Source organism: Sorex fumeus, unplaced genomic scaffold, assembly GCF_029834395.1.
Source record: "Sorex fumeus unplaced genomic scaffold, SorFum_2.1 ptg000191l, whole genome shotgun sequence".
Lineage (NCBI taxonomy): Eukaryota > Metazoa > Chordata > Mammalia > Eulipotyphla > Soricidae > Sorex > Sorex fumeus.
This window is the reverse complement of record NW_026606248.1, coordinates 592752-616548: the sequence shown is the minus strand read 5'-3', so window position 1 is coordinate 616548 and position 23797 is coordinate 592752. Positions and strand designations below refer to the sequence as shown.

Sequence of the window (23797 nt, the reverse complement as noted above, 5' to 3'; positions counted from 1 at the left end):
GTGCCTAGATCTCTGATTTTGAACAGTGGCAACAAGATATTGATTTTCACTTTTTCTTATTGTTCAGAATGCTTTCGTACCAAAGTATAAAAGTTTAATCATTTCTTACTTGAAGATAGTTCCTCTGCTAAGCTAACAGGTTCTCACTCAGCTATCATTTCAGTACTATGATAAAGAGAAAGCTTCCATTTTAATTATTTGAACACTGACAGCTCTAGCACACTTCCTCCCTTTCCTCTGTGCTCCTACCTGGGCTAGCCAGTCCCAAAAGGGCTCTTTTCCTGGCCACAATAAAAGCTAAAACCAAGGAAACCGCCTTGATGTTACCAATAGAGTTGACTTGAGCCTATTGTGTTCTTGCCAGAAACCCCCCTAATGGAATACATCTTGTCATATTTTCTTGGTATGATGCCATCAGTACCAACATCCAAACCATGTAGAGGTGAGATAGGGGAGAGGTAGGCTGGTCCCACCTCATCTGAGGCGATTGTTAAACATAAGACCAGGGGTTGGAGCAATAGTACAGTGAATTGGGCACTTGCCTTGCATGCAGCTGATCTGGGTTTGATCCCTGGAATCCTACATCCTCCAAGCCCCACCAGGAGTGATTCCTTAGCACCAGGGTATTACTCCAAAACAAAAAACAGCAACAAAATTTTAAAAAGGAACAGAATAAAATATAAGGCATGACAAAGTAATGCACTGTTGAACAAAAAGTTATCCTTTGACTTAGTTAGGGTAGTTTAGAACAAAGTATCTCCAAATTTTTCTACCTTCAACCTCTTTTCACCCAAACAAGGTAACACAGGCTAATGCTGGTACAAATGTTTTGGATTACAAGCTTGATTTTGAATTAATTTTTGGTCATCTTGTATTCAGAAATCTTTTACTGTTGCCAATTTGTTTTGCAACCTCCACCTTCTGTTAAGCTACCCTGTGGGGGTTTCATGGAGTAGCGACCCACGGTATAGAAAGCTGGGTTTAGAGAAATCTCAAATAAAAGCTGTCAGGATGGGAGCTAGAATGGAGAGTCCAAGGCTCTCGCCTTGCACTTGGCCAGCCTTGCTCATGTTCCTCATGGTTCCCTGAGCACTGCGGGGAGTCATTCCCAAGCAGAGAGTTTGGAGTAATCCTCATGCAGAGTTATCATTAATCTGTGACCACTGTCAGGTGTAGCCCAAACCCAACCACCCACCCAAAGATGGGGAGTAAAGTAGAAAAATGAAGCTACTAAATTTAGTATAGGAGAGATGGGACAGTGATTAAAGCACCTGCCTTCCATGTGGTCAATCTTGTACCACATATGGGTTCCCTGAGCAACACCTCTGGGCACTGATGGGTGTAGCCTACTCCACTCCCAGTTCTTTTTTTTTTTCTGCTTTTTGGGTCACACCCGGCGATGCACAGGGGTTACTCCTGGATCATGCATGTAGGAATTACTCCTGGTGTTGCTTGGGGACCATATGGGATGCTGGAAATCAAACCTGGGTCGGTCGCGTGTAAAGCAAATGCCCTACCCGCTGCGCTATCACTCCAGCCCCCCGCCCCCGTTCTTTCTTATTTAAAAAATAAAAGTGGTTGGTTTGTCTGGTGTTTGGAAACTACCTCAGGAGGTCAACCAGGAACCCAGCTGGTGGATCAGCTCTACCATCTTCCCCAAGTGTTTTCCCTCTCAGGGATTAAAACTAGCAGAGCTGAATCCTGGATGCAGTTTTGCAGTGGAGAACTAATAGAAGGTTTCCTTTAAGCAAATGAGGCAGATCACTTCTGTTCACAACCATCACTAAGAGCTTAGTCATTTGACCATACCTAACCTAGGGCAGCTGTAAAATGCCATTTCTGGATGTCTAGATGGATTGCCATTCATCCATATGAAATATTACTCAGAGATAGAGAATATTACAATAAGTGAATAACTCATAGAAGACAAATGAAATTTATCAATGATATCTTCCACTCGGAAAATATTAATAGTTGATATCCAAGAGCTAAGGATGTTAGACCACATTCGGTGCTCCAGAAACCAATCTTAACTCCACAATGCTTTTCTACAAGCCTTACTTTCTTTGAGGTGCAAATATATTCTTTCAAAATTGTACACAGGCATAAAGATTCACACTGATACACATCCTGTGCCTGAAATATTTTTCATCATTACTTCAAATTCTAACTTGGGAGTTTGAAAACAGAGTTCAACACTACATAGTAGTAACCATCTGATTATTGAAGGACCTTGGTAGCATCTAAGCAGAAATCATTGTTAAAGGTCACGATCACGATCACGACCATCCTGTTGTTCGTCGATTGCCTCGAGCAGGCCCCAGTAACATCTCCTTCATCCTAGCCCTGAGATTTTTTTAAAAGTACCATATTCAAGGCTCTTTCAGGGTTAGGAGAATGAGACCCATCATTGTTACTGGTATTTGGCATATTGGGTACGCCACGGGGAGTTTGCCAGACTCTGCCGTGTGAGCAGGTTACATTCAGTAGCCTACAGGTTGTCCAAAGTAAGAAAGAAAGGACCTTGGTAGCGTCTAAGCAGAAATCATTGTTAAAGAAAAAAGGGATAATACTATGAACACACAAAGAAAAGGGTTGAGGTTGCTGACAATGCACAAAATAGTGGGGGCTGTTTGCCAAATAGAATCATGAGTAGTGGGCTCTGTAAAGAGGTAACCTAGTGGATTTGCTTCATGACAACACAGAAGAGATTGTTGGTGCAGTAGGAATAGCTGAACAAGGCTAGGATTGAGATAACAATTGATAAGAAGAGACTCCAGAGAAAGAACAAGTCAGGGAGAATACCAGAAAATAGAATATGAACTCTGAGGCTACTGAAATACAAAAATTTCATTATCATGCTGAAAATAGAACAAACAGAAGGTTGCTGGGTCACAGTGAACATCACTAGATGCCAAAAGATAACTGGTATTTAAAATGAAAATGATGGCCATCTTGGATCTTCTAAAGAGTGTAAAGAGTGAAGCCAGGAAAAGTAGAATGAGATTTCTATTACTAAAACCTATGAAGAGGAAATTTTGGTTTATGTGTTTGGATCTATCAGGGAATGGACTGTCAAGCTTCAACAAAAGGATGACATTGAAATAAATGCTGGGGAGGATGAAAGGTCTCCAGTCAGACAGGAGTGTGTGTAAAGAAATATTTTTGACATGAACCTTCCTGTCATTAAAAAATAATGTTTCCTTAAAAAAATAGAGTGGAGTAAGAGAATGCAGGTTTCCTAAAAGTCAATGCATGTAAGAAATCCAAAGACTCACTCGTGTGTTAGGACATTAGCCACTGGTCTAAGGTTAATTACTATCTCAGAATGAATGGGATCCACTCACAATCACTGTCACTGTCCTCCCATTTTTCATCAATTTGCTCGAGTGGGCCCAGTAACATCTCCATTATGAGACTTCTTGTTACTGTGTTTGGCATATTGAATACGACACAGGTAGCTTGCCGGGCTTTGCCGTGCAGGCGAGATACTCTCAGTAGCTTGCTGGGCTCTCTGAGAGGGGCGGAGGAATTAACTCGGGTTGGCTAGTTGTGTAGGCCGTGTGCAAGGTAAATGCCCGACCCGCTGTGCTATCGGTCCAGCCCCCATTCACAATATTTACATCAAAATAGATAGCTGACTTAAATTTTTCTTGGGTAAACTCTTGCCTTGCCTTGTTATTGATAGTTTGATCTATGAAGTCCTAAGGGTAGTGAGACTATCCTAGGAACCAGGAGAAACAGAACCACAAGTTTCATAGTTCAAGACTTTGTGTACTTTCCATTTAAAGATTCCATGAGGCATAATTACAGATTTTTTGGAAACAACTGTTTGAAAGGTGCTGACTTTGGAAACAAATTTAAAAATAACAACTATTGGGCTAGAGATATAGTACAGTGGGGAGGGCACTTGCTTGCATTAATGAATGAAGCCAACCCCAGCAGCACTACATATAGCGCATGGTGCACAAAGCCCGGAGTAATTCCTGAGCACCACCATGTCACCAGGTCTGGTCCCCAAACCAAAACAAAATAATTGCCATATAAACCTGTACACCAAACAAGGGAAGTATTCTTCCTCAATAAAAATCAAGTTTCGGGCTGGAGAGATAGCACAGCGGGTAGGGCGTTTGCCTTGCACGCGGCTAACCCGGGTTCGATTCCCAGCATCCCATGTGGTCCCCTGAGCACCGCCAGGAGTAACTCCTGAGTGCAGAGCCAGGAGTAACCCCTGTGCATCGCCAGGTGTGACCCAAAAAGCAAAAAAAAAAAAAAAAATCAAGTTTCAGTGTTTCAGTGATTCAATAAAAAAGTTTAAAAAAATTAAAAAATAAAAATAAAAATCAGGTTTAAGGGTAATAAATGACAAAGTTTTATGTGGGGGGAGGTTGGGGGACCACATCCCTGCAGTGCTCAGGGCTTACTCATGACTCTGTGCTCAGGAATCATTCCTAGCAGGCCTCAAGAGACCATATGGGATGCCAGGAACCTGGTTTGGCTGCATGCAAGGCAAATGCCCTACCTGCTCTACTATCACTCGGGCCCCCAAAGTTCTATTTCATTTATTTCTCTTTATTTGGAGTGAGTCAGGATATCCTGTCCTGTTTTCCACACAAAGTTCAATTTGTTCCTTAGTTTATACCCTGACCCTCATTTGGGATGATCTATTCCAAATTTAATTTGTACAGATAATGTAAAAATAAAATTTCATAACTCAGTTCTGTTTTCTATCATCAGTGAAAATAGATGATTCACCAAATTAAATTTTCACAAATGTAAAAGGATATAGTAAACATTATATGGAAATAACATCTAGCCAAGTTGAAGTATAGGTTTCTTTATCCATTATTCTACTTTCCAAATTCTAGTCTTTTTCAACAAACTCAGTGAGGAATGTGTTTGAACATAAAACAAACTGAATCCTAAAATACTATCATGACCAAATATGATGATTCGTATAGTGAGTCCCATATATTTATGGAACATGTTAATCCAAGTGGTAAAATTGCACACAGTGTTCAACTGTAAGTCCCAACAGAGTAAACACCTACAAAATGAAGATGTTTTTGGAAACAGTCAGTGAGTTGGAATGGTCAAATTTATTCAGTTAAACACATTTCATAAGTTGTTCATTTGCAACGTTGAATCCATTTACAATTCTTGGTGCATTTCTCCAAGGTCTGACTACATTGGCATCACCTGTCTTAGCACCTAAGCACCTTGCCTAACCCCATGAGAATCAGAGAACCCCATTCTCTAATTGCTGAATCAATACACTGAAATCCCATGAGTCCATTTCTGATTACAGTTCCTTTTGCTCACCAGATTCTCCTTCATGCTCTAAAACCGCACTGATTCACAACAGTTTACTTTTGGTACTACCTTAAAATACATGCAAACTGAATTTTTCTGTATGTAAAATGAAAATGCACATACTGTTAGTGCTATTTTACCAATGTAGGAGTCTTCACCCACTGTAGGCTGTGGGCTATGTAGAAATGTGCTGGTAATAAAAACTGATGACAACTGTGACAAAAATAAGGATATATATAATATTAAAATAAATCAAATGATATACAATAGTGTCATTATTCTGATACAGAATTTTTACACAGAAATATTGATACAGGTACAGAGGGCAGGATGTCAGGCAATCCATTACATGAACCTTCTGGTTACAAAGAAAAGTTTAAATTACAACTTAATATGGAATAAAAAATGGTAATGAATAACATCAGATTAAAGTCAATACTTCTTCAAGTGACATTTTCTGAAATATCTCTATGAGGCTTAAAAAAGTAACTCTATAAACAGAAATACAAAATTACACTGGAAAACAAATCTTTTTCAAGAAACAAAAAAACACCAGTCTCAAAATCTAGAGGAAGTTAACTTTCCATTCCTTTTGCCTTTGCAGTGGCCAAACAACAGACTTGAAGAACAGAGGTTCAGTGAAATCTTAGAAGGCACACCAGAACCCCATCCATCCAACAGGAGAAGTTTGGAGTGTTTGTCTACATTCTATTCACTGATTAAGTATCAGACAAAGAGCCTGATTGTCTTCGGTGATACTGCCAGCAAAAGGGGTCAGACCCTTTAATATGCTAGAGGGGCAGAAAGGGAAAGAGAGAGTAAAGTGAGGACCGTTCTAGGAGAAGCATGTGACCAAAGGGACTATGTGGAGTTGATGTGTGTGTGTGTGTGTGTGTGTGTGTGTGTGTGTGTGAGACAGAGAGAGAGAGAGAGAGAGAGAGAGAGAGAGAAAGGGTAGGGGAGAGAGGGAGAGTGTAAAATATCTTGAGATTAAGGAAGAAATCTTTAGTAACAAAGTATCAAATTCTTTCCTAATTTTCCTTAAAGTGGATATAGTGGCATAAAGCCAAACCAAACCAAAACAAGAGAAAATGGGAACCACTTCCATAATGACTTACACTTTATCTTTTTTTTATCCAAAATTATAATCCTCTCAATTAAAAAAAAGCATTTAAAAAAATCAAAGACATGCTACTTGGCACATGGAAGAAGCAACATGTCTTTCTGGTTTCTTATGTGTGGAGCACAATCACAAGGAAATAAATTTTACAGACACCGTGTGGCTGTTCACATTGAAAGCTTCTACTCCAAAGTGACTATTTTCGGCCTAAACAACTAAATCGGTTAAATGAGGTTCGTAAACAGGACAGGCCGGGCATACACGGACAAGTGTGATGCATTCTCCTCCCGAAAAACGGAACCTAGGGAGAAAAGGAAAGCCAGGTCAAAGCAGGAACCCTTGACACAAACAACGTTTGAGTAATGTCTTCTAGGTTTTGAGAGTTACCTACATGTCAGACACCAGCCTGGGAACTTTCAGACACATTTCTTTGACCATACTTAAACATCACCCCATGGAGACAAGCATGCATTTTCCTTGTACCCATTTCATTGGAGACACACTGAGTACAGAGTGATTAGGAACCCTTCTGAGATTATACACCTGGCAGCTTGAAGCTTGGCTGCTATTCAGAGTCCAGAAACCAAGATTTAATTTTTAAATTTTTTTGTGTGTGTGTGGGAGGGCACATCCTGTGATGCCCAGGGATTACTCTTGGCTCTGCACTCAGGAATTACTCCTGGTTGTGCTCGGGGAGACCAGATGGGATGCTGGGATGGAACCCGGGTCAGCCATATACAAGGCAAGTGCCCACACAATGTACTATCTCTCTAGCCCAAAGACTGATGAAGACTGTAGCCAGGGTATTAATAATTTGAATACTTTTATTCAGTCCCATTATTAAGATTCCTTAGGAAAAAGTGACCACACTGGCATAGTGACCAAGAGAAAGTCGCAGACAATGAGCAATGTAGAAAGGCACACCTTTGCGCGCGCGCGTGCGCACGCGCGCGCACACACACACACACACACACACACAAACACACACATCAGAAGCAGTTCAAGATCCTGAGAAGGGAGGGAAGAACAAGCAGGAAATTAGGAAAGGAAACAGCTCAGCTGGCAAAATGGAGCAAACTGAACCCTGGGCCAAAGACAGCCAGTGTGAAAGGTCGGCTTCATGTAGAGATCCTTCCCCTGCTATTTCTTCTTTCTGTAAGTTTTTTGTTGTTGTTCTGTTAGGGGGCCACACCTGGTGGTACTCAGAGCTTAGTCCTGACTCTGTGCTCAGGGAATCACTCATGGTGGCACTCAGGGGATCATTTGTGGTGCTGGGGATCAAATCATGGCTGGTGTGTGTAAGATAAGTATGAACCCCTGCATTAACTCCTGGCCCTCACCTCCTATTTCTAACAGCCTTACCCAGGCCCCAATAAGCGGAGTTGAGAATTGTCAACCAAGAACCAGAGCAGAAGTTCCCTGAGCAGGGCCAAAGGTAGGTCACACATCCCACGTTTATTTCCCAAAGGCAAAGGGCAAATCTCATTCTTCCTCTCTCATGGATGGTCCCCTCTAGAGAAGCTATCGGCTTTGTCAAGGGTTTAAAGAGTTTAACTCAGGCCTGCCACAGTTGTGGTTAACCCAAAGGACGGGCAAACCCCTTTACCCTAAGGTGGTTCAGGATAACATTTTCCCTATTTTCTGGCCCAGTTGCCTTTGCTCCTTAGATGCATGAATTTTCAAGTATGCACCTCCAAGAATTTCCCTCCTGGCTTCCCCAAAGATCTGTCTTTACAAGAAAAATTTCCAGATGCCCCATCTAAGTGATTCCTTTCTACATTAAAAAGAAATAACGTCTCTCCTGTGAGGGGCCATCTGCAGGCAGTGGTAGAACCATTCTAACCATTTTAGGGGTAGGGGGCGCAATATGTGTTAACCCAACTCTGCTGGGTAGTTTAACAATGTTAAAGGCCTATTCACTATTCTAGCTGTTTCTCCAGATTGTCTCATGCTCATGTTCTTTTAACCTCCTTTTGCTTTTTTTCAGTTTTTTTTTGGGGGGGTGGGCACATCCAGCTATGCTCAGGGGCTACTTCTGGCTCTGAGCTCAAAAATTACTCTTGGCAGTGCACAAGAGACCATATGGGATGCTGGTAGGGATCAAATGCCCTACCCACTGTACAATTGCTCTGGCGCATCCTCTTGCTCTTTTTCTTATTCTTCCTTTTTCTACTCTCCACCCTTCCGTTTGCAATTTCATTCTGGAAGGGCCAAGGATATAATCACAATCAATAAGTACATGGGGTAGGGGCCAGAACAAGGGTACTCAGATTTAGAGGTGTTTGGGCCAGAACAAGGGTACTCAGATTTAGAGGTGTCGGGATTGGGCTTCCGGCTGGTGTCATGGCTTCCCTGGGCACCCCCTGGGCCATCTTCCAGCTCTTTCTTGCTGTGGATTCCTGCCAACCGGGCTGTAACCAATGCTGTGGGGATGGGACAGGGCTACTGGCATCTTGTGGGTGGTGCTGGAGCTTGAACTTGCAGTCTTGTGCTTGCTGGACCAGTGCTTTAAGTCCTTGTGGTAACTTCTGGGCCCCTGTACATAACTTTGATGAGTGACAGAGAAGCTATGTGACAGTTTCCACTTACTGAAGAAAGTCCTGTGCTCTGTGCAGCCTGGCCCTGTGACCACACTTTGGCGTGCTGTGTAGCAGGCGAGGACCTAGAAAGCAGCAGGGAAGAGCCCCACGTGGCAGGCTCCTGCTTAGCCCTGGCATCTGACTGATAACCTCATTTGGACAGGAGTCAGTGGCTTTGCTTCCTCTTGGGGTTAAAGTAATGTGCTGGGATCAACCCACCCGAGAGGGACCTTCTGTCCTGGTCAAACCCAGTGGCCATTTCTCCCAAATACCCTTGTGCCCAGATTCCAGACCCTTTGAAGAAAAGACAAGTTTGTTTTCTTTATGAGCACATAGCACATAACCTGGAACAGAAGAGGCACTACAAGAAAGTCCTGCCATGGACAGGGAACTCCCTGAGAGAGGGTCCAATGTGCCTCCTGCTGTCAGACTCCAAGCTGGACTCACTGTGAAGACAAAGCAGCCCAAGTCCTCACCGCCCTGAAACTTTGCAACCCTCTGGGCTGTGAGGGTTATAAGGTTGGGTCCTTTTGTGAACCCATCTCACCTGTCTTTGTATTGTTTTCTCCTGATGAAGGATGCCCAAACCATCTGTCTCCATTTATTGGAACATGACAGAGAGGCTGCTCTGCAGGTGTCTCTTTTTTTTGGGGGGGGGGGGTTGGGGAAGGCATACACAATGGCACTAGAACCCCTGAATGCAAAGCATGGTCTTAGTTCCTTTCCACTATCTCTCTGACCTTCCTAATATTTATTTTTATATTTTTTTAGTGAAGCAAGATAGTATTTATTGAATTAAACCTGCTTATAAAGATGAGGCTGGTGTGGGTGGGAGGGCATCTGGGAAAATTGGTCAGGGAAAGTTAACACCGATGGTGGGATTGGTGTACAGGCATTGTGTTCCTGAAACTCATCTATGAATAATTTTGTATATCATGATGCCTTAATAAAAAATGTTAAAGGTGTCTAATCATCTTGGTTGCAGGAAGAACATGTTCAGAGGAGCTGTATTTTCAGATGCACAAGTACATCCAAAGACTAACCATTCCATCCAAATGCAACGGTTTGCTGAGAATCAGCCATGCACTCAGTCCAAAGTTTCCAATAGCCATAATTCCAAACGGCAAATTCCCTGGGCTGAAGAATCAGCGCTTCCAAGCAGGAATACTCTTACCCATTTGCAGTGAATTTTTGTTTTGTGTTGTTTTGTTTTGGGGTCACACATGATAGTGCTTAGGGCTTACTCCTGTCTCTGTGCTCAGGGATCACTCCTGGTGGGGCTCTGGGAACCGTATGAGGTGCCAGGGATCAAATCCAGATCAGCCGCATGCAAGGCCTTACCCATTGTACTTTCGCTCTGGCTTCAACAGCAATTTTAAGATGTGGGGGAAAATGATTTCTGTGGTTTCCCTCACGGCATTCAGTTACGTTAAAGGAGGGACTATAAAGGGACATGGGAAGAAAATCCTAGTCATGTGACACAAGAAGTGCTGTTACTGTCACATGATCTGTAATAAAACCATTTTTGTTACAACCCTTCAATGGAAGTTCAAAGCTTAAAAACAAAACAAACAAATTCAAACAGTAGAGTACAAGACTGCATAAAATAAAAATAAAATACCCACACTCCCACAGTCTGGCTTTAGTGGTGATGAAGCTTGCCATTTGGTAAAACTTCAAACTGTTTCTTCCCTGAGTACAGAGGCAGAAGCCAGCCATGAGCACTCCTGAATTCCGGATGTGGCCCCTGAACAAAACAAAACAAAAAAAAGAGACACCTCAAGGACATCCCCCCCCCACCTTTACTAACTTGTGGCATCCACAAACTTCCCTGTGTGAACGAGAGGATGCATGGCTGTGTGTTGAGAGATGAAGAACTGGCATTCACATCGTGTCTCCCAGGCTGTGTCACTGCAGTGTGAGGCCCACTGGTGATTCCCGTCCCTTCTGAGCCCCCCGGCAAACACCCAACAAGGAAACATCTGCCAATGTCCCAAGACAACTTTCGTTGTCTTCAGCATTTTTTTTCCCTCCAGGAAGAACTGCAGGCACCGAGTGAGCAGTTTGGGGATGCTGTTTAACAATCCAGAACAATCCATGCACAGGGCACTCCCTAGCCATGGGGCCCATGTGTCAGCAGTGTCCAAGCTGAGAAACAGTATTTATGACCTCTCCAGTCGGCTTTTATATTGCCAGGAGAAATCAAATATCAACAGTGTCTCTCAACATCCATCACAAGAAAGAGGGAGAAATTAGCGCTTCATCCTTCCTTCCACTCTCCATTCCAATAAATTTCATTGTTACGCTATATTTTACTGATTTAAAAAAATCTATTCTAAAATTAGAACTTTATTACTGTGTCTATCATAGTTTATTCTGAAAGAGAAACAAGTAGTACTTTAGAAAAAAAATTCTTCTACTTGGGAATGTGGCTTAGTGGTAGAGAGCTTGCGTCTGGCTTTGCATGTGTGAGGCACTGTTTTTAATTCCTGGACCCACATGCCTCCCCAAGCAACAAGACAGGAGTAATTTCTGAGCCCAGCTCAGTATAGTCCCAAGAAATAAAATAGTGAAATCTTCTACTTTTCCACACAAAACCCAAATTTCAATTTGAAGTTTTTCTTTCTAAAAATAACATTAGTCAAGCTTTAAAATGCAAATGAAAAATAAAAACGAAACCCAAAAATGAATGCTAAACACATTGACATACATGAAAAATGAAGCAAAGCTTTAAAAACAAGGTTTGGAGGAAAAAAGAGGTCAAAAAGTATAAAGTTTCATAATATAAAGGCAATTAAAATTAAGGTATTAATCACAAACTTTCAAAGACAACTAGTAATTAGAATGGGATGCAAACACTGGAAAATATATGTATTAATAGAAATTGAAGTATGTTTTTTTAAAAAAGTGAAGCATTACTGCATATATCTAATTTAGTAATTTATACTTAATTGTTAAAAATGAATACATGTGAAAGTTATCATTTGCTTAAAGGTGTGCTTACAAAAATTCATCTTGTTCTTATCAGGTGAATTTCTCTTTTCTTCTATTTTTGAATTATCAAACATTTAAGTTTTATAACTATAGTGTCAGAGTAATAGTACAGTTCATAGGGCATTTGCCTTGCAAGCAGCTGGCCCAGGTTTAATTCCCAGTACTACATATAGACCCCCAGCCCTGCCAGGGGTGATTCCTGAGTGCAGAGCCAGAATTAAACCCTGAGCACTGTTATCTATAGCCCCCAAAGCAAAAATATATAAATAAAATTTATAATGATACAAATAAATAAATATATAAATAAAATTTAGAATGATACAATTTTATAATCTAACAGTTATTATAAATTCTAGAAATTAATTGGTGTATCAAACATAAAATGGTAAATTGAACTAAGTAGCTACTGATTCTTACCTATAAGGCTTTCACATTTCAGCCATCAAGTATTGTTCACATGTTTATCAAATATCTATCAAATTATTTTCACAGTGTTTATCAAAATGAACATTGTTGGTAGGTGGCTAATGACCAAACCATATGAGAAGTTTAAAACTTAAACAGCTGTAGTCTTATTCACAGCCTTCTCTTTAGACAAGACTAAAGACTACTTATTTCCCTAAAAAAATAAAATGTAACTGATAAACACATCACATTAAATAGAATTTTTTGTTTAGTCTCTGCATTTCCACTTTCTACTGATGAGCCATTGACCTTCAGAATCGAACTGAAACAGAACTCAAATGTGTAGTAATGATCGTTCCTATTGAAAGGACCATATGCAATGCTGGCTACTGAACTAGGGTTGGCTGCGTGCAAGGCAGGCACCTCATCCTTCTGTTCTCTCTACCAAGGGCCAGGGAAGCTATGTGGTTCTCTCTGGTGCACAAGAGATGTGACAGGGGTACCCAGCAAGGCATATGAATGGTTCCCCCCAAGTACCACTAGGGGTCACTCCTGAGCACAGAGCAGGCGTCAACCCTGAGCACCACCAGGCATGGATCCTCAAACAGATAAAAACAAAATGACTTAGTTCTCCTTTAAAATATCCCTGGTTTGGAAAACTCATCAGAATTATAGGGTGTTGATGGTAGGTAGGAGAGGGTCTGGAGGGACATTGGGGAGGGATATCAGCAGTCCTGGGGGGTAAGGATGGTACAATAACACTGGATGCCTACACCACTGGAAATCAAAAGACCCAATACTGTAAGTGGCCACAAATTCCTGCTTCAGACCATTATCCTTCATTCCAATGAACATCTTCCCCACACAAACCGTGCTTGACTAATTGAACTAAAGAATTAAACAGTGACAGCTTTTGTGAAGGTACAAGAGGGTAGTGACAAAATCAAGTGGCAAGTGAGAAAGAAGTCCAGTGTCTGCTCTCTGACCTCTCACCTTTGCCCCCAACTACTTCCTGGACCCAGACTGGTGAATGGAGAACAGGATATAAGTAAACCTACTTCACAGACCTATTGTGAGTCTTAAAGAAAAGCACGCCGCAGTTAGGAGAGCCTGTGTGGTGTAAGTCGGCACTCAACAAGTGAAAATTTTAACTGCTATTAATATACATACTGTTTCAGCTCCTGCGTCACTTTTCACTTCTTTCAGCAAATACATTTGGTCACTTGATTATAGTGATCAGGGTGTGTGACATTTGGCTGACTGCTACACAAACTGCCTGATTCTAAAGGAGAGCACTGCGCTAAGAAACTTAGCGCCAACGTAGAAAAGGTGCTGCACCTTTGAGAGAGTGACAAGAAAACCAAGACCAGCACGGTAGGCACCTCGGTCAGCTCCACCTCTCTGTAGGGGGTGAGACAGACAGAAGACTGGCTGCTTCACGCCTTTCCTGTTTGAAAATGACCCAGAATGAAAGGTGCATGTTATGTTTCAGAACACCCGGGCCCAGGAAGAAAGCCTAGGAGTAGTGGTGCATGCTCTGACGCCAGTTCAATCCTTGGCATTACAACATGCCCCCTCCTCCCCCAACAACCTATTCCTACCCCAGCACTGCCTTTGTGGCCCTGGTGTTCCCACACATGGCAGGGCCCAAGAGGCACAGCATCCCTGGGCCCCAACACTCAACAACAGAGCCTGGTAGGAAGAGAATCAGCAGAAGTGGCCCCTGCCTGCCCCTGCCCCCACCTTGTTTGGTAGGCAAAAAAAAAAAAATTATAGTATAGTCTCCAAGTGGTAAACCAACCCCGAGGTAGAGAGCAGGGGAGGGTGGAGAGGGATGGGACTATCTAAATGTTAGCAGGAACCATTTCTCCAGGAAACCACAAAAAAGCCAGCGTCAGCCTGCAGCCAGGCCCAAACAACTGGAGTCCACAGATCCCAAGCTAGGGGGGCCAAGTAATTTCACAATATTCATTCAGCAAAAGTCAGAATACAAACTGTTTATCTGCGACTGTGGACTACAAGAAAGATGCCTGAACCCAAAGCACACAGGGAGCAATGGAGAGAGGGCAGAGAGGTGGGGTTGGTTGGCTTTGAAAACGGTCTTAGAACGAACACACACAGTCCTACACAATGTCCAGAGAGAACAGCTCTGTCTCCTACGAGCCACCAGGCCTGGTCAGACTGTTTAGGGCCCTGGCTCACTCACCCGTTTGATGAAAGGAGGCAGCAGCAGGGGAGAGCAAGGCTTGGGAACGAGGTGGACAGGGATGGATGTGACTTAGATTGTCTTTCCTTTGGGCCACATTTCGGACAAGAAAAGTAAGGACTCCGCAGGATCTATCAGTCCACTCCCTCCTGTCTCCCACTCACCTGCTGCCCGAAGCCATGCAAGCCCGCCCTGGGACAGAAGCCTCTGGCCGATCCTGCCTACAGAGGCCAGGTCACTTATTGTCAGTAACGTCTCAAAGGGCATAAACAAGAGCACTTCCGCTACTGATTTTCCGTTGAAAACAAAAACAAGCAGCACGAACAACTACAAGCCCACAAATGCATTTCCTTCTGCCTCAAGCCTTCAGCCTTCTTGAGAACACCTATACTTTAAGCTTTATAGTGCAGTATGCTCGGCAGACTGTTATTTGTGTCCTGAATAACTTCTCAGCAGATTCACTGTCTGGAATGATTTTTCTGATGTTTGTCTAAGGCTGTGACAGCAATGATCTGAAAAGGCTCATATCATTCTAGAATGATGGTGGAGGTGGAATTCTTTGAAATGAGGGAAAGAGGGGAGAAAAGGTAAGTTTCTCCACTGACACTTCTAACATTCCGAAGTGACCTTGGGTTTTGTGTCGCAGAGGCCCTGTGTGGAATTAAGGTCCTCATGAAGTGCCGAGAATACAAACGCTAAGTACTAACTTTGCGGGTGAGCGGATGACAGGAATCTCCCAGTTTGCCCATCGGTGTACAAATCCTTATGCTCTTTACCCAGATGCTAACAGCACAGCACATGCCTCCGCCACACTGGGGGTCCTCTTGGCAGGCCTGAAATGCAATAGACAAACAGATAAGTATAGACACAGAAAGACCTAGACTAGGGAAATCTAAAATTAACAGTTAAAAAATAAGACTAAGTATTCAAATGCTGAAATTTTAATCATCATATATCTAAAGCTTATATATGTTTGCATACACACATTTCTTTGCATATACACATACACACATTCATACACATAGACACACACACAATAAAAATCTCATTAGATCTTCCCAGTATTTAGAAAGTGACCTAAATAATAATGCACACATTAGGAAAATTTAAAACACAAGATTTTGGAAAAAACAAAGCTCTCCCTTGATGGTGAACTTGCTGTGAACATGAGAAATACGTCTATGTTAGTCTTACACCACGGGCATTGGAAATTACACAAAATGAATCACAAGACTTGGGGACTTTTAACTGCAGAATACATTAAGCATAATTTAATGTATTATTAAATTAGATCTAAAAAGAGATGTCTACAAGGTCTCTAAATCTGGCATAAAATGGTCCAGACCCAGAAAGGTACTTCTCTAGGCTTCAGTTGTGCTCATTTTTTCTTTTTAATATTTTCCTTTTGATTCAGGAGACTTGATGGTTCTCACACCACTGTCTGATTTTCCATCTTTTCTTAAGAAAGAAAACTGGTAGGTTGAAAATCGACAAATCGAGACTTGCATTTTATTTCACTTTTTTTAAAAAAAAATGGGGCCACAGTCAGTGGTTCTCAGGGTTTGGGCCTGGCTCTGAGGTATGGAATCACTCCTGGTGATGTTTGGGGGGGATCATACGTACCACAGATCAAAGCCAGCTCCCTCATGCAAGGCAAGCTCTTGACTCACTGTACTCTCACTCTAGCCCCACAAAGAAAATTATGGGCTTAGGAAATTTATCTAGGCAATATAAAGGTTGAAATAATCAAGTCCATCAGATTATAAAACATAAGTGACACATGTAATTATCAACAGTGATAATCACTCAAGCCATCTGCTCCCAATAGAATAACTATAAATACATATATTCAAAGAATCAACTATGGAGGAATTTCCATACCCAATTAAATCGTCATAAATAACAAGGTTTACACTTATTTACATAAAAATGAGTTTGGAGAAGTATTATTCTTATTAAAAAAATTGGGATGCTTTGTTTTGAAAGATGTATGTGGTAAGGTGGCATGCTTACCATCTTTTGAAGAAGCTGGAAAATATATAATCCAGCACAAATTTCAATTTCTATTTATTGGAACCAACTGAAAACACTTCTTGTAAGTTTTTAGTTTGGAGGACAACAATAGCTTCTCAAAACAGTATTCTGGGCACTCTCATTGTTTTTCATTAAAGGTGACCAATTAAGTATCTTGCTTGAGTTGATCTTTACTGAAAAATTCTTCAGCTTGCTCTTCAAGCCCAGGCTTTTCCTCCAGCAAGCAGTTTGCTTATCTCAGTCTGTTTGTTTGCTTTTCTTGACTTTGGAGAAGCCCATGTTCCCTCTCAGAAAACATCAGACTCTCTCTATGCCCTGGCATCTTTCTAAATAAGTTTGATTCAATACAGATTCTCTTGTTTCATTAAAGAAATTTTTTTTAGGGTTTTTAAAACCAGTATCTGAACAAGAGCCACAATTTTCACCTTGAAGTTGTTTGAATATTTATAGAAGATATTTAAAAATTTCCATTTTCTAATGTTTATCTCTTTGCCAAAAAAATCATAATTATGTGGCCACTGCTTTTCATAAATGAGATACCACAATAATTTTCAAAAATGAATCTACGTAAACATATAAATCAATTAAAAAATAACTATGTATGTTAACCCTCCAAAGAAAGTAAACATATAAATCAATTTAAAAATAACCATGTATGTTAACCCTCCAAGGAAAATGTTTAAAGTGGGGGGGGGGTGTTCAGGAAGTCTTTTGTTTCAACAGATATTCAAGGTTCTGAATCCTGAAGTTTCACTAGCTCTTTTTATAACAATTCAAGTCTAACCAGTACCTTTTAAAATTCAATCAATGACTTAGATGTTTAACATGCTATGGACAGAAGATCTAAGAATGCTACAAAGTTTTTTTATTTGACTCCAGATGGTTCCTGTCATAGAGACATAACTCAACTTCTTTATTGCCATGTTACTCTAGAGAATTTTTTAAGAAGTTTTCTTTGTGACACCAAGTTATAATGACAACAAAAACTGCACAAATGACTACATAAGCCCAGTCAAAACCTCTCTAGCAGAATAACATCCAATGTGACAAAATTTCATTTTGTAACAAAAAGCTTCAGTTCTTGGAAATATTTACAATGAACTGCAAACCTTTATATATCTTTAATTAGAGAGCTGTTTCCTAATACCCTTCATTCTCAACCCATTGAAAATCTATTCAAATAGTGTTATCCTGTGAATAGAACAAAAAGATACTTATATTCAAAGGAATTTTAGACTCAGGGGATTAGGAGAAATTTTAAATGAGCCAGCAGGGGAACTGGAGAAAAAGCCAATCATGTTCCAATTCTCTTGTAGTAGAAGGAGCTGTAAAAACTTTATTTATTTTTTCCTTCCCCAACTACTCAGACTGGCTACTGACAAAGCTTATTCAAATACATTTAAAAAAAAAAACCCTCTAAACGATTGCAACAAATACCACAATGTTTATAATTAATATCTGTTGAGTGTAAGTAAATGCTGCTATAGTACAAGGGATTTCAAGCATGTTATAACTCAATTAACTAACATGGAGACAATAGAGCCTTATTTTCTCAAGACAATGACATTTATGGATGACCATTTCCAACACGGAAGTTGCATTTAAATCCCATAATGTGCATTTCGATATTTCAATGTAACTACGGCGTAAAAATAATTTCACGCTTTAAAAAAAAAAAGAGGTGAAGCAATTAAAACCACCAGGAAATGCTGGCGGTTTTGTACTGCTAATGTAAAACTAGACTACACTTGAAAACATTTTTACACTGTAAGCTCATCCTTCAGATCCACAGAAGGGGAATTGTTGGGCGTTTCAGAGAACGGATCGAGCCTCTAACTTCCAGAAAGGATGAACAGGTCGCCTTGCAAGAGGCTGCCGTAGCACTGGAAGCGCATGACCAATAAATAGAAATTAGAAAACTTTTCCTGGGAGAGCCCAAGACGCCGCGGAAAGGCCCCGGAGCCCAGAAGGACGCTCCAACAATTGGCTTTCCAAAGCACAAGCCCTGGCCTGGGACCAAGCTATTTCAAAGTGTTTCTGCCGAGGGAGAACCCGGGAGCGGGAGCCCCTGGGTGCAGGATTAAGGCTCTGGGGGGCGGGAGGGGGTGGGGGGAGACTAGAGGGTATTCGCCGGACCCCCGCCCCCGAACCCCCTTCCCCGTCGCCTTCCCGGAAGGGGGGGCCTCGAGTTTCAAAGGTTCCAGGGTGGGGTGGGCCGCAGGGATGCGCCTCTGAAAATTCCGCTGACCCCAGCCACCCGTCCAGTCCCGCAGCGCGGCCGGCGGGACAAAGTGGGGATCCAGGTGCGGGCGGGCCACTTGACTCAGCTGCCCGGCCTGCGGCCACTCTGGGCACTTTCTCGGGCGCCGCCGGGCGACCGAGGCACGTGCGGCACCGGGCGTCCCCGCCCCGGGCCGCGGCTCCCCTCCCCGGCGGCCAGGCTCGGCGGGCGCAGCGGGGCAGGTGCGCGGGCCGCTTACCCCGGTGATGACGGCGGCGTCCCCGGCGGGGGGCGTGAGCAGCAGCAGCAGCAGCAGCAGCAGCGGCGGCGGCAGCGGCGGGCGCGGCATGGCGCCCTCGGGACTGCGCGGCGGTTGCGGGGCCGTTGCGGGGCGCGGGGCCCGGGCGCGCGGGCAGCGGCAGCGGGCGGGCGGGCGGCGGGCGGCGGGCGGCTCCCGCGCGCCGGCGGCCGTTATAAGGCGAGCCGGGCCGTGACTCACGCGGGCGCCCGCCCGGCGGCACGCGCGGGGGGCGAGGCGCGGGCACACACCCCACGCCCCCACGCGCACACGCGCCCCGCCGCGGCCCGGCCGCTTCCGAGCGGCGCACGTGCCAGCGCCGCGCTCCGGCCCCCGCGGCCCGCGCCCCGTGGCGTCTCGGCCAGACCCAGGCTCCCGGGCCGTCCCGGTTCCCGACGCTCCACGTGCGCGGCGCCCGAAAACTTGCCGCTCGTTTGCATCTCAGATGCGCGAGAGCCTACGACGTGCCAGGCACCGGGGGGCTCCCGGGGGGGCGGGCGCGGGGCCCCCCGGATCTGTGCGTTTGTGCAGCCCGTCTCTGCCGAGCGCCCGCTGCGCGCCAGCCAGGTGCTGCCACCCGCTCCGTCCTCGTGGTCCAATAACCGAACGGAAAGGACGGGCATCAAACAAACAGCCGAGACGGGGAAGAACGGGGGGTGGGGTGGGGAGAACAAAGGGAGAACGAAAATCACCCCTCATCCCAGTCCCTGACGACATGGAGGGGCTGGTCCTTCCAGCGGTGGGAGTCCAATTTATTTCTTTCCTTTCCAGTGCTCCCCCTTTATGCTCACATCTGTTCCCGACCGTCTCCGCTCTGGCTTTCCTCGCATGCATTTCCTCCCTCCCTGAGCACCGCGCCAGCTTCGGGCAGAGCAGTTCGGGCTGATGCCAAAGGGAAATGAGAGGCTGGCGGCAGTGCCAGCTCCAGGCCCCACAAGCCCTAGGTACGTGGCTTCTGCACTTCCCGGCCCAGGAAAGCTCCTGCTTCGGTCTTCGTTTGCTCTGAGGAGTTTCTGCGGCCCCGCTCCTTTTGGGGACCGAGCACCGAGCGCCTGCTGGTTCCAGGTCACCCACGAGGGGACGCGCGAGAAACTTGCCCTCTAGCCCAACTTGCAAGATCTCAGCCTGATTTCCCCCTCCCCGCCCCCCGCTCAGGGAGAGCGGCATCAAATCTACCTAACCAGGACGACGTCGAGGTTGCTTGCACCAAAGTTGGAGGTTGCCCAACCCCAGTTTTCTTTTCGTCAGCCCTTCGGGTTTCCTTGGACCACAGACTGTTGAAAAGCAGATGCGTCTTTCTTTCAGCCGCCTTAATCCATGCAGTCAGAGGAGTCGAGCAAAGTTACTTTCAGACCATGGGGCTCCCCATGCCAAAGCATTCAGACGAAAATGGGGGGGGGGGGAGTAGACAATTATGTGAATGTTAAACAGCTGAATATTTAAAGACAAATCTTTGGGTTTTAACTCCCGCCTCCCCCCCCCCCCGCCCCTCCTTTTTTACTCCGGTTGACGTATTTGAGAAGCGTCCTGAAGCGAAGACACCAGCGAAGAATCAAACTTTTTTTAACTTTTAAAAAATCGTTAAATCGGACTCAGTGAAATAAGTGGAAACAGTAGCAAGTGACAGATTGGTGGAAACTTTTCTTTTCCAGTCCCAGTGCCAAGGCTAGCATGAGAATGCAGCCAGATAAATGTGAAAACCAGTCAACACGGGCTTGGACATTCCTATGGCTTTTTAAAAAAATGGTTTATTTCATACTTGCTGCTATTGAAAGCCAGATTGGGTATTCCCTGCCTCTCTGAGCACACACAACAGGCTCTGACTACCTAAGTAAGCCGGTTTCTAAAGGAGAGGGCTTTGGACGCAGCTGTTTGGAAAACAATCCTCATGAGGCTGTTTTGAAACAAGGTTGGAAACACTTAAAAATGGGGTTGGTTTGGTTTCATGTTGTTTCTTTTGATCATGTTGGTTCTTTTAATTGTTTTAGTACTTCAGAAGTCTCCTGATGTCAGGACTCTTTGCATCTATGGCCAAGTTCAGAAGAATGAAATCTGAAAGTTAGTTCCATCTTAGAGAATCTGAGAGCTTGAATTTGGATTCATTTATGAAAGTAGAGACGAGTAGAGAGAGCAACTGACTAATATGGAAGTGAAAAGTGAAGAGTGGCTGATCTGTCCTGTTTATTATTGTAACTGGTTGATAGAGCTAGGCTGTCTGTCCAGCCCAGGGCCAAGTGTAGGAAGAGACACAAATGTTGACCTCTTCTGTGGAAGAGACAGGTACAGTCAAGTTCATTGGACCACATATTTGTAAATTGAGTTGACTTTTACTGGCTTTTTCTTCTTTTTGTTTGTTTTGTGTTTGGGGCCACACCCAACAGTGCTCAGAGGTTACTTCTGGCTTTGCAATCAGGAATCACTACTGCTGGGTTCGAGAACCATATGAGATACAAGTAACCAAACCTGGGTCAGTCATGCGCAAGGCAAGCACCTTACCCACTGTATTATCTCCCCAGCCCCTGACCTCTTGAGTGATCACTGGGCAGTTTACATAACCCTCCTAAACTTCTGTTTCCTCAACTGAAAATTGGGTATAAAAAACTGTCTTCATGTCTAATGGTAGATCTCAGCCTGATTTCCCCTTCCCCTCCCCCCGCTCAGGGAAAGCGGTATCAAATCTACCTGGGCAGAACTATGTCGAAGTTGCTTAGACTTAATGACTATGATACCTATACAGTGCTTAGCTTTTGTGAAACCTATGCAGTGCCTGGACTAGATTTGGGCTCTGTTAGAATGATCCCTTACTAAGTCCTTCTAAATGATGTTTTATGGCAATGTTAGTTGACACTGAGAGGCTTGTATTTATTTACTTTTTATCTTGCTTTAGAATTAGATGATGTATTCACAGGATTAAAATTCTAGTCTTAATTTCCCACATTTTCTTCCTGGTATAATGATTGGCATAGGACAGACAGTAAATAAATGAGGATTCCTAGGAACACATCATACAAAGTACCTATGATACCACTGTCACTGTCACTGTCCTCCCATTGTTCATCGATTTGCTCGAGCGGGCCCAGTAACATTGTGAGACTTGTTACTGTGTTTGGCATATCGAATACATCATGGGTAGCTTGCCAGGATTTGCCGTGTGGGCGGGATACTCTCTGTAGCTTGCCGGGCTCTCCGAGAGGGGCAGAGTTGGCCCCTCAGGTTGGCCGTGTTGGCTGCGTGCAAGGCAAACGCCCTATCCACTGTGCTATCGCTGCAACCCAGCTACAATACAGACACATTTAATTTGCACTACTCAATTAAATGTTGTCAGCCTGAATCAAGTGGGATAGACGCTCAATGTGGTAAAGATGATTTAACCTGCCACTTGACTCATTCAGTGGGCATATGACTGAAATGAAGTGACCTGGAAGACACAAGCTTGTCTCCTTGTCTCACTGGAGTCACTCCATGACCTAGACCGATGAAGGTTCCATTTGAAAGTGTGCTTTGTATTGCGAGTCAAGGGTGGTAGTTTCAATTATGTGTCCCTATAAAGTTATTTTCAGCATCTAACCCTCAGTTCCTGTGAAGGTGACTCTGTTGGGATATATGGTCTTTGCTGATGTAATCAATTAAATTCATGCTGTAGTTGGGTGAGGTGATGTCTTTATAAAAGAAAGGAGAGGAAGGGTTAAACACAGAGATACAGCACATGGGGATAATGCCTTGGACACATGGAAGCAGAGATGGGAATGATGCATTTCCAAGCCATGGAATAGAACCACCAAAAGCTGCGAGAGGTCAGGAAAGATTCTTTCCTAGAGTCTCCAGAGGGAGCATGGTCTTTTTAACACTTGACTCAGAGCCTCCAGTTTCATAAAAGAACAACCTTCTGTTGATTTGAACCACTCCATAGTAGGGATTGCATATGATGAAACTAGTACGGGTAGGTAGAGCTAGAAGGTTACCAGCTTTTAATGCCCCTGCCAGGAATCTGCACAAATCAGTTCTGCATATGAGTTAGTGTTCCATACCATAATGCATTATTTCATCTCTTCAAGGGGATGAGCAGCTGCAAGTCCACCATATACCCTGCTTCAGGGGAACTGGTAATCTGGAGAATAGCACCATCCTTTATAGGCAAGGGATCATCAAGACAGAGACTCCTTAATGAGCACAGTGAACTTTGAATGACTTGCATAATTATTACAAATGATAATGTTGATTATTTCCTTTGTGTTTTTTTCAAGCTCAGTGTTCCTTATACTAGAATTGTGCAATGGCTCTGAAGGCAAGTAAATGTATAAGCTGATATTTTCCTTCGGTGGGCAGTAAGCCATACCTAATTCGTCAGTTCATTCAGCAAATATGACTAAGTATTGACTCTATGACCAGATGCTGTAGGAGCCACTGGGGCTCCAATGGTGAACAAACCAGATGTGAAACCAGATGTGCAGCCTTCTTGCTTGGAGTTTATAGTCTAGTTGGAAGAAGGGCATGAAGCAAACAATTATACTACATATATGTGTATTTATATAGACTTACTAAAACCAAACATAAGGTGCTAGAAAAGCATGTGCGGAGACCTCCAGGCTTGCATAAAGAAGTGGACAGCTGAGACTTGAATCTCAGG

At 43.6% G+C, this 23797-nt stretch overlaps 1 protein-coding gene across 1 annotated transcript; it reads right to left on the bottom strand.

Annotated features, from left to right (window-relative positions):
• Window positions 1-6543: 6543 nt before the first annotated feature.
• Window positions 6544-19234, bottom strand: PROK2 (prokineticin 2). The gene is made up of 3 exons (XM_056108025.1): window positions 19132-19234; window positions 15325-15450; window positions 6544-6734 (listed from the first exon to the last, which is right to left on the bottom strand). Exons 1-3 carry the CDS (start codon window positions 19219-19221, stop codon window positions 6630-6632), a joined length of 321 nt encoding a protein of 106 aa, XP_055964000.1. The 5' UTR covers window positions 19222-19234; the 3' UTR covers window positions 6544-6629.
• Window positions 19235-23797: the final 4563 nt, after the last annotated feature.

Excerpts from the sequence above, each read along its gene's own strand:
- PROK2 (XM_056108025.1), bottom strand. The coding sequence starts at position 19,221 with ATGCCGCGCCCGCCGCTGCCGCCGCCGCTGCTGCTGCTGCTGCTGCTG. Across the intron at positions 15,451-19,131 it reads ACGCCGCCGTCATCACCGGG|GCCTGCCAAGAGGACCCCCA; the intron begins GTAAGCGGCCCG and ends ATTGCATTTCAG. Across the intron at positions 6,735-15,324 it reads GTCATCCGCTCACCCGCAAA|GTTCCGTTTTTCGGGAGGAG; the intron begins GTTAGTACTTAG and ends TTTTCTCCCTAG.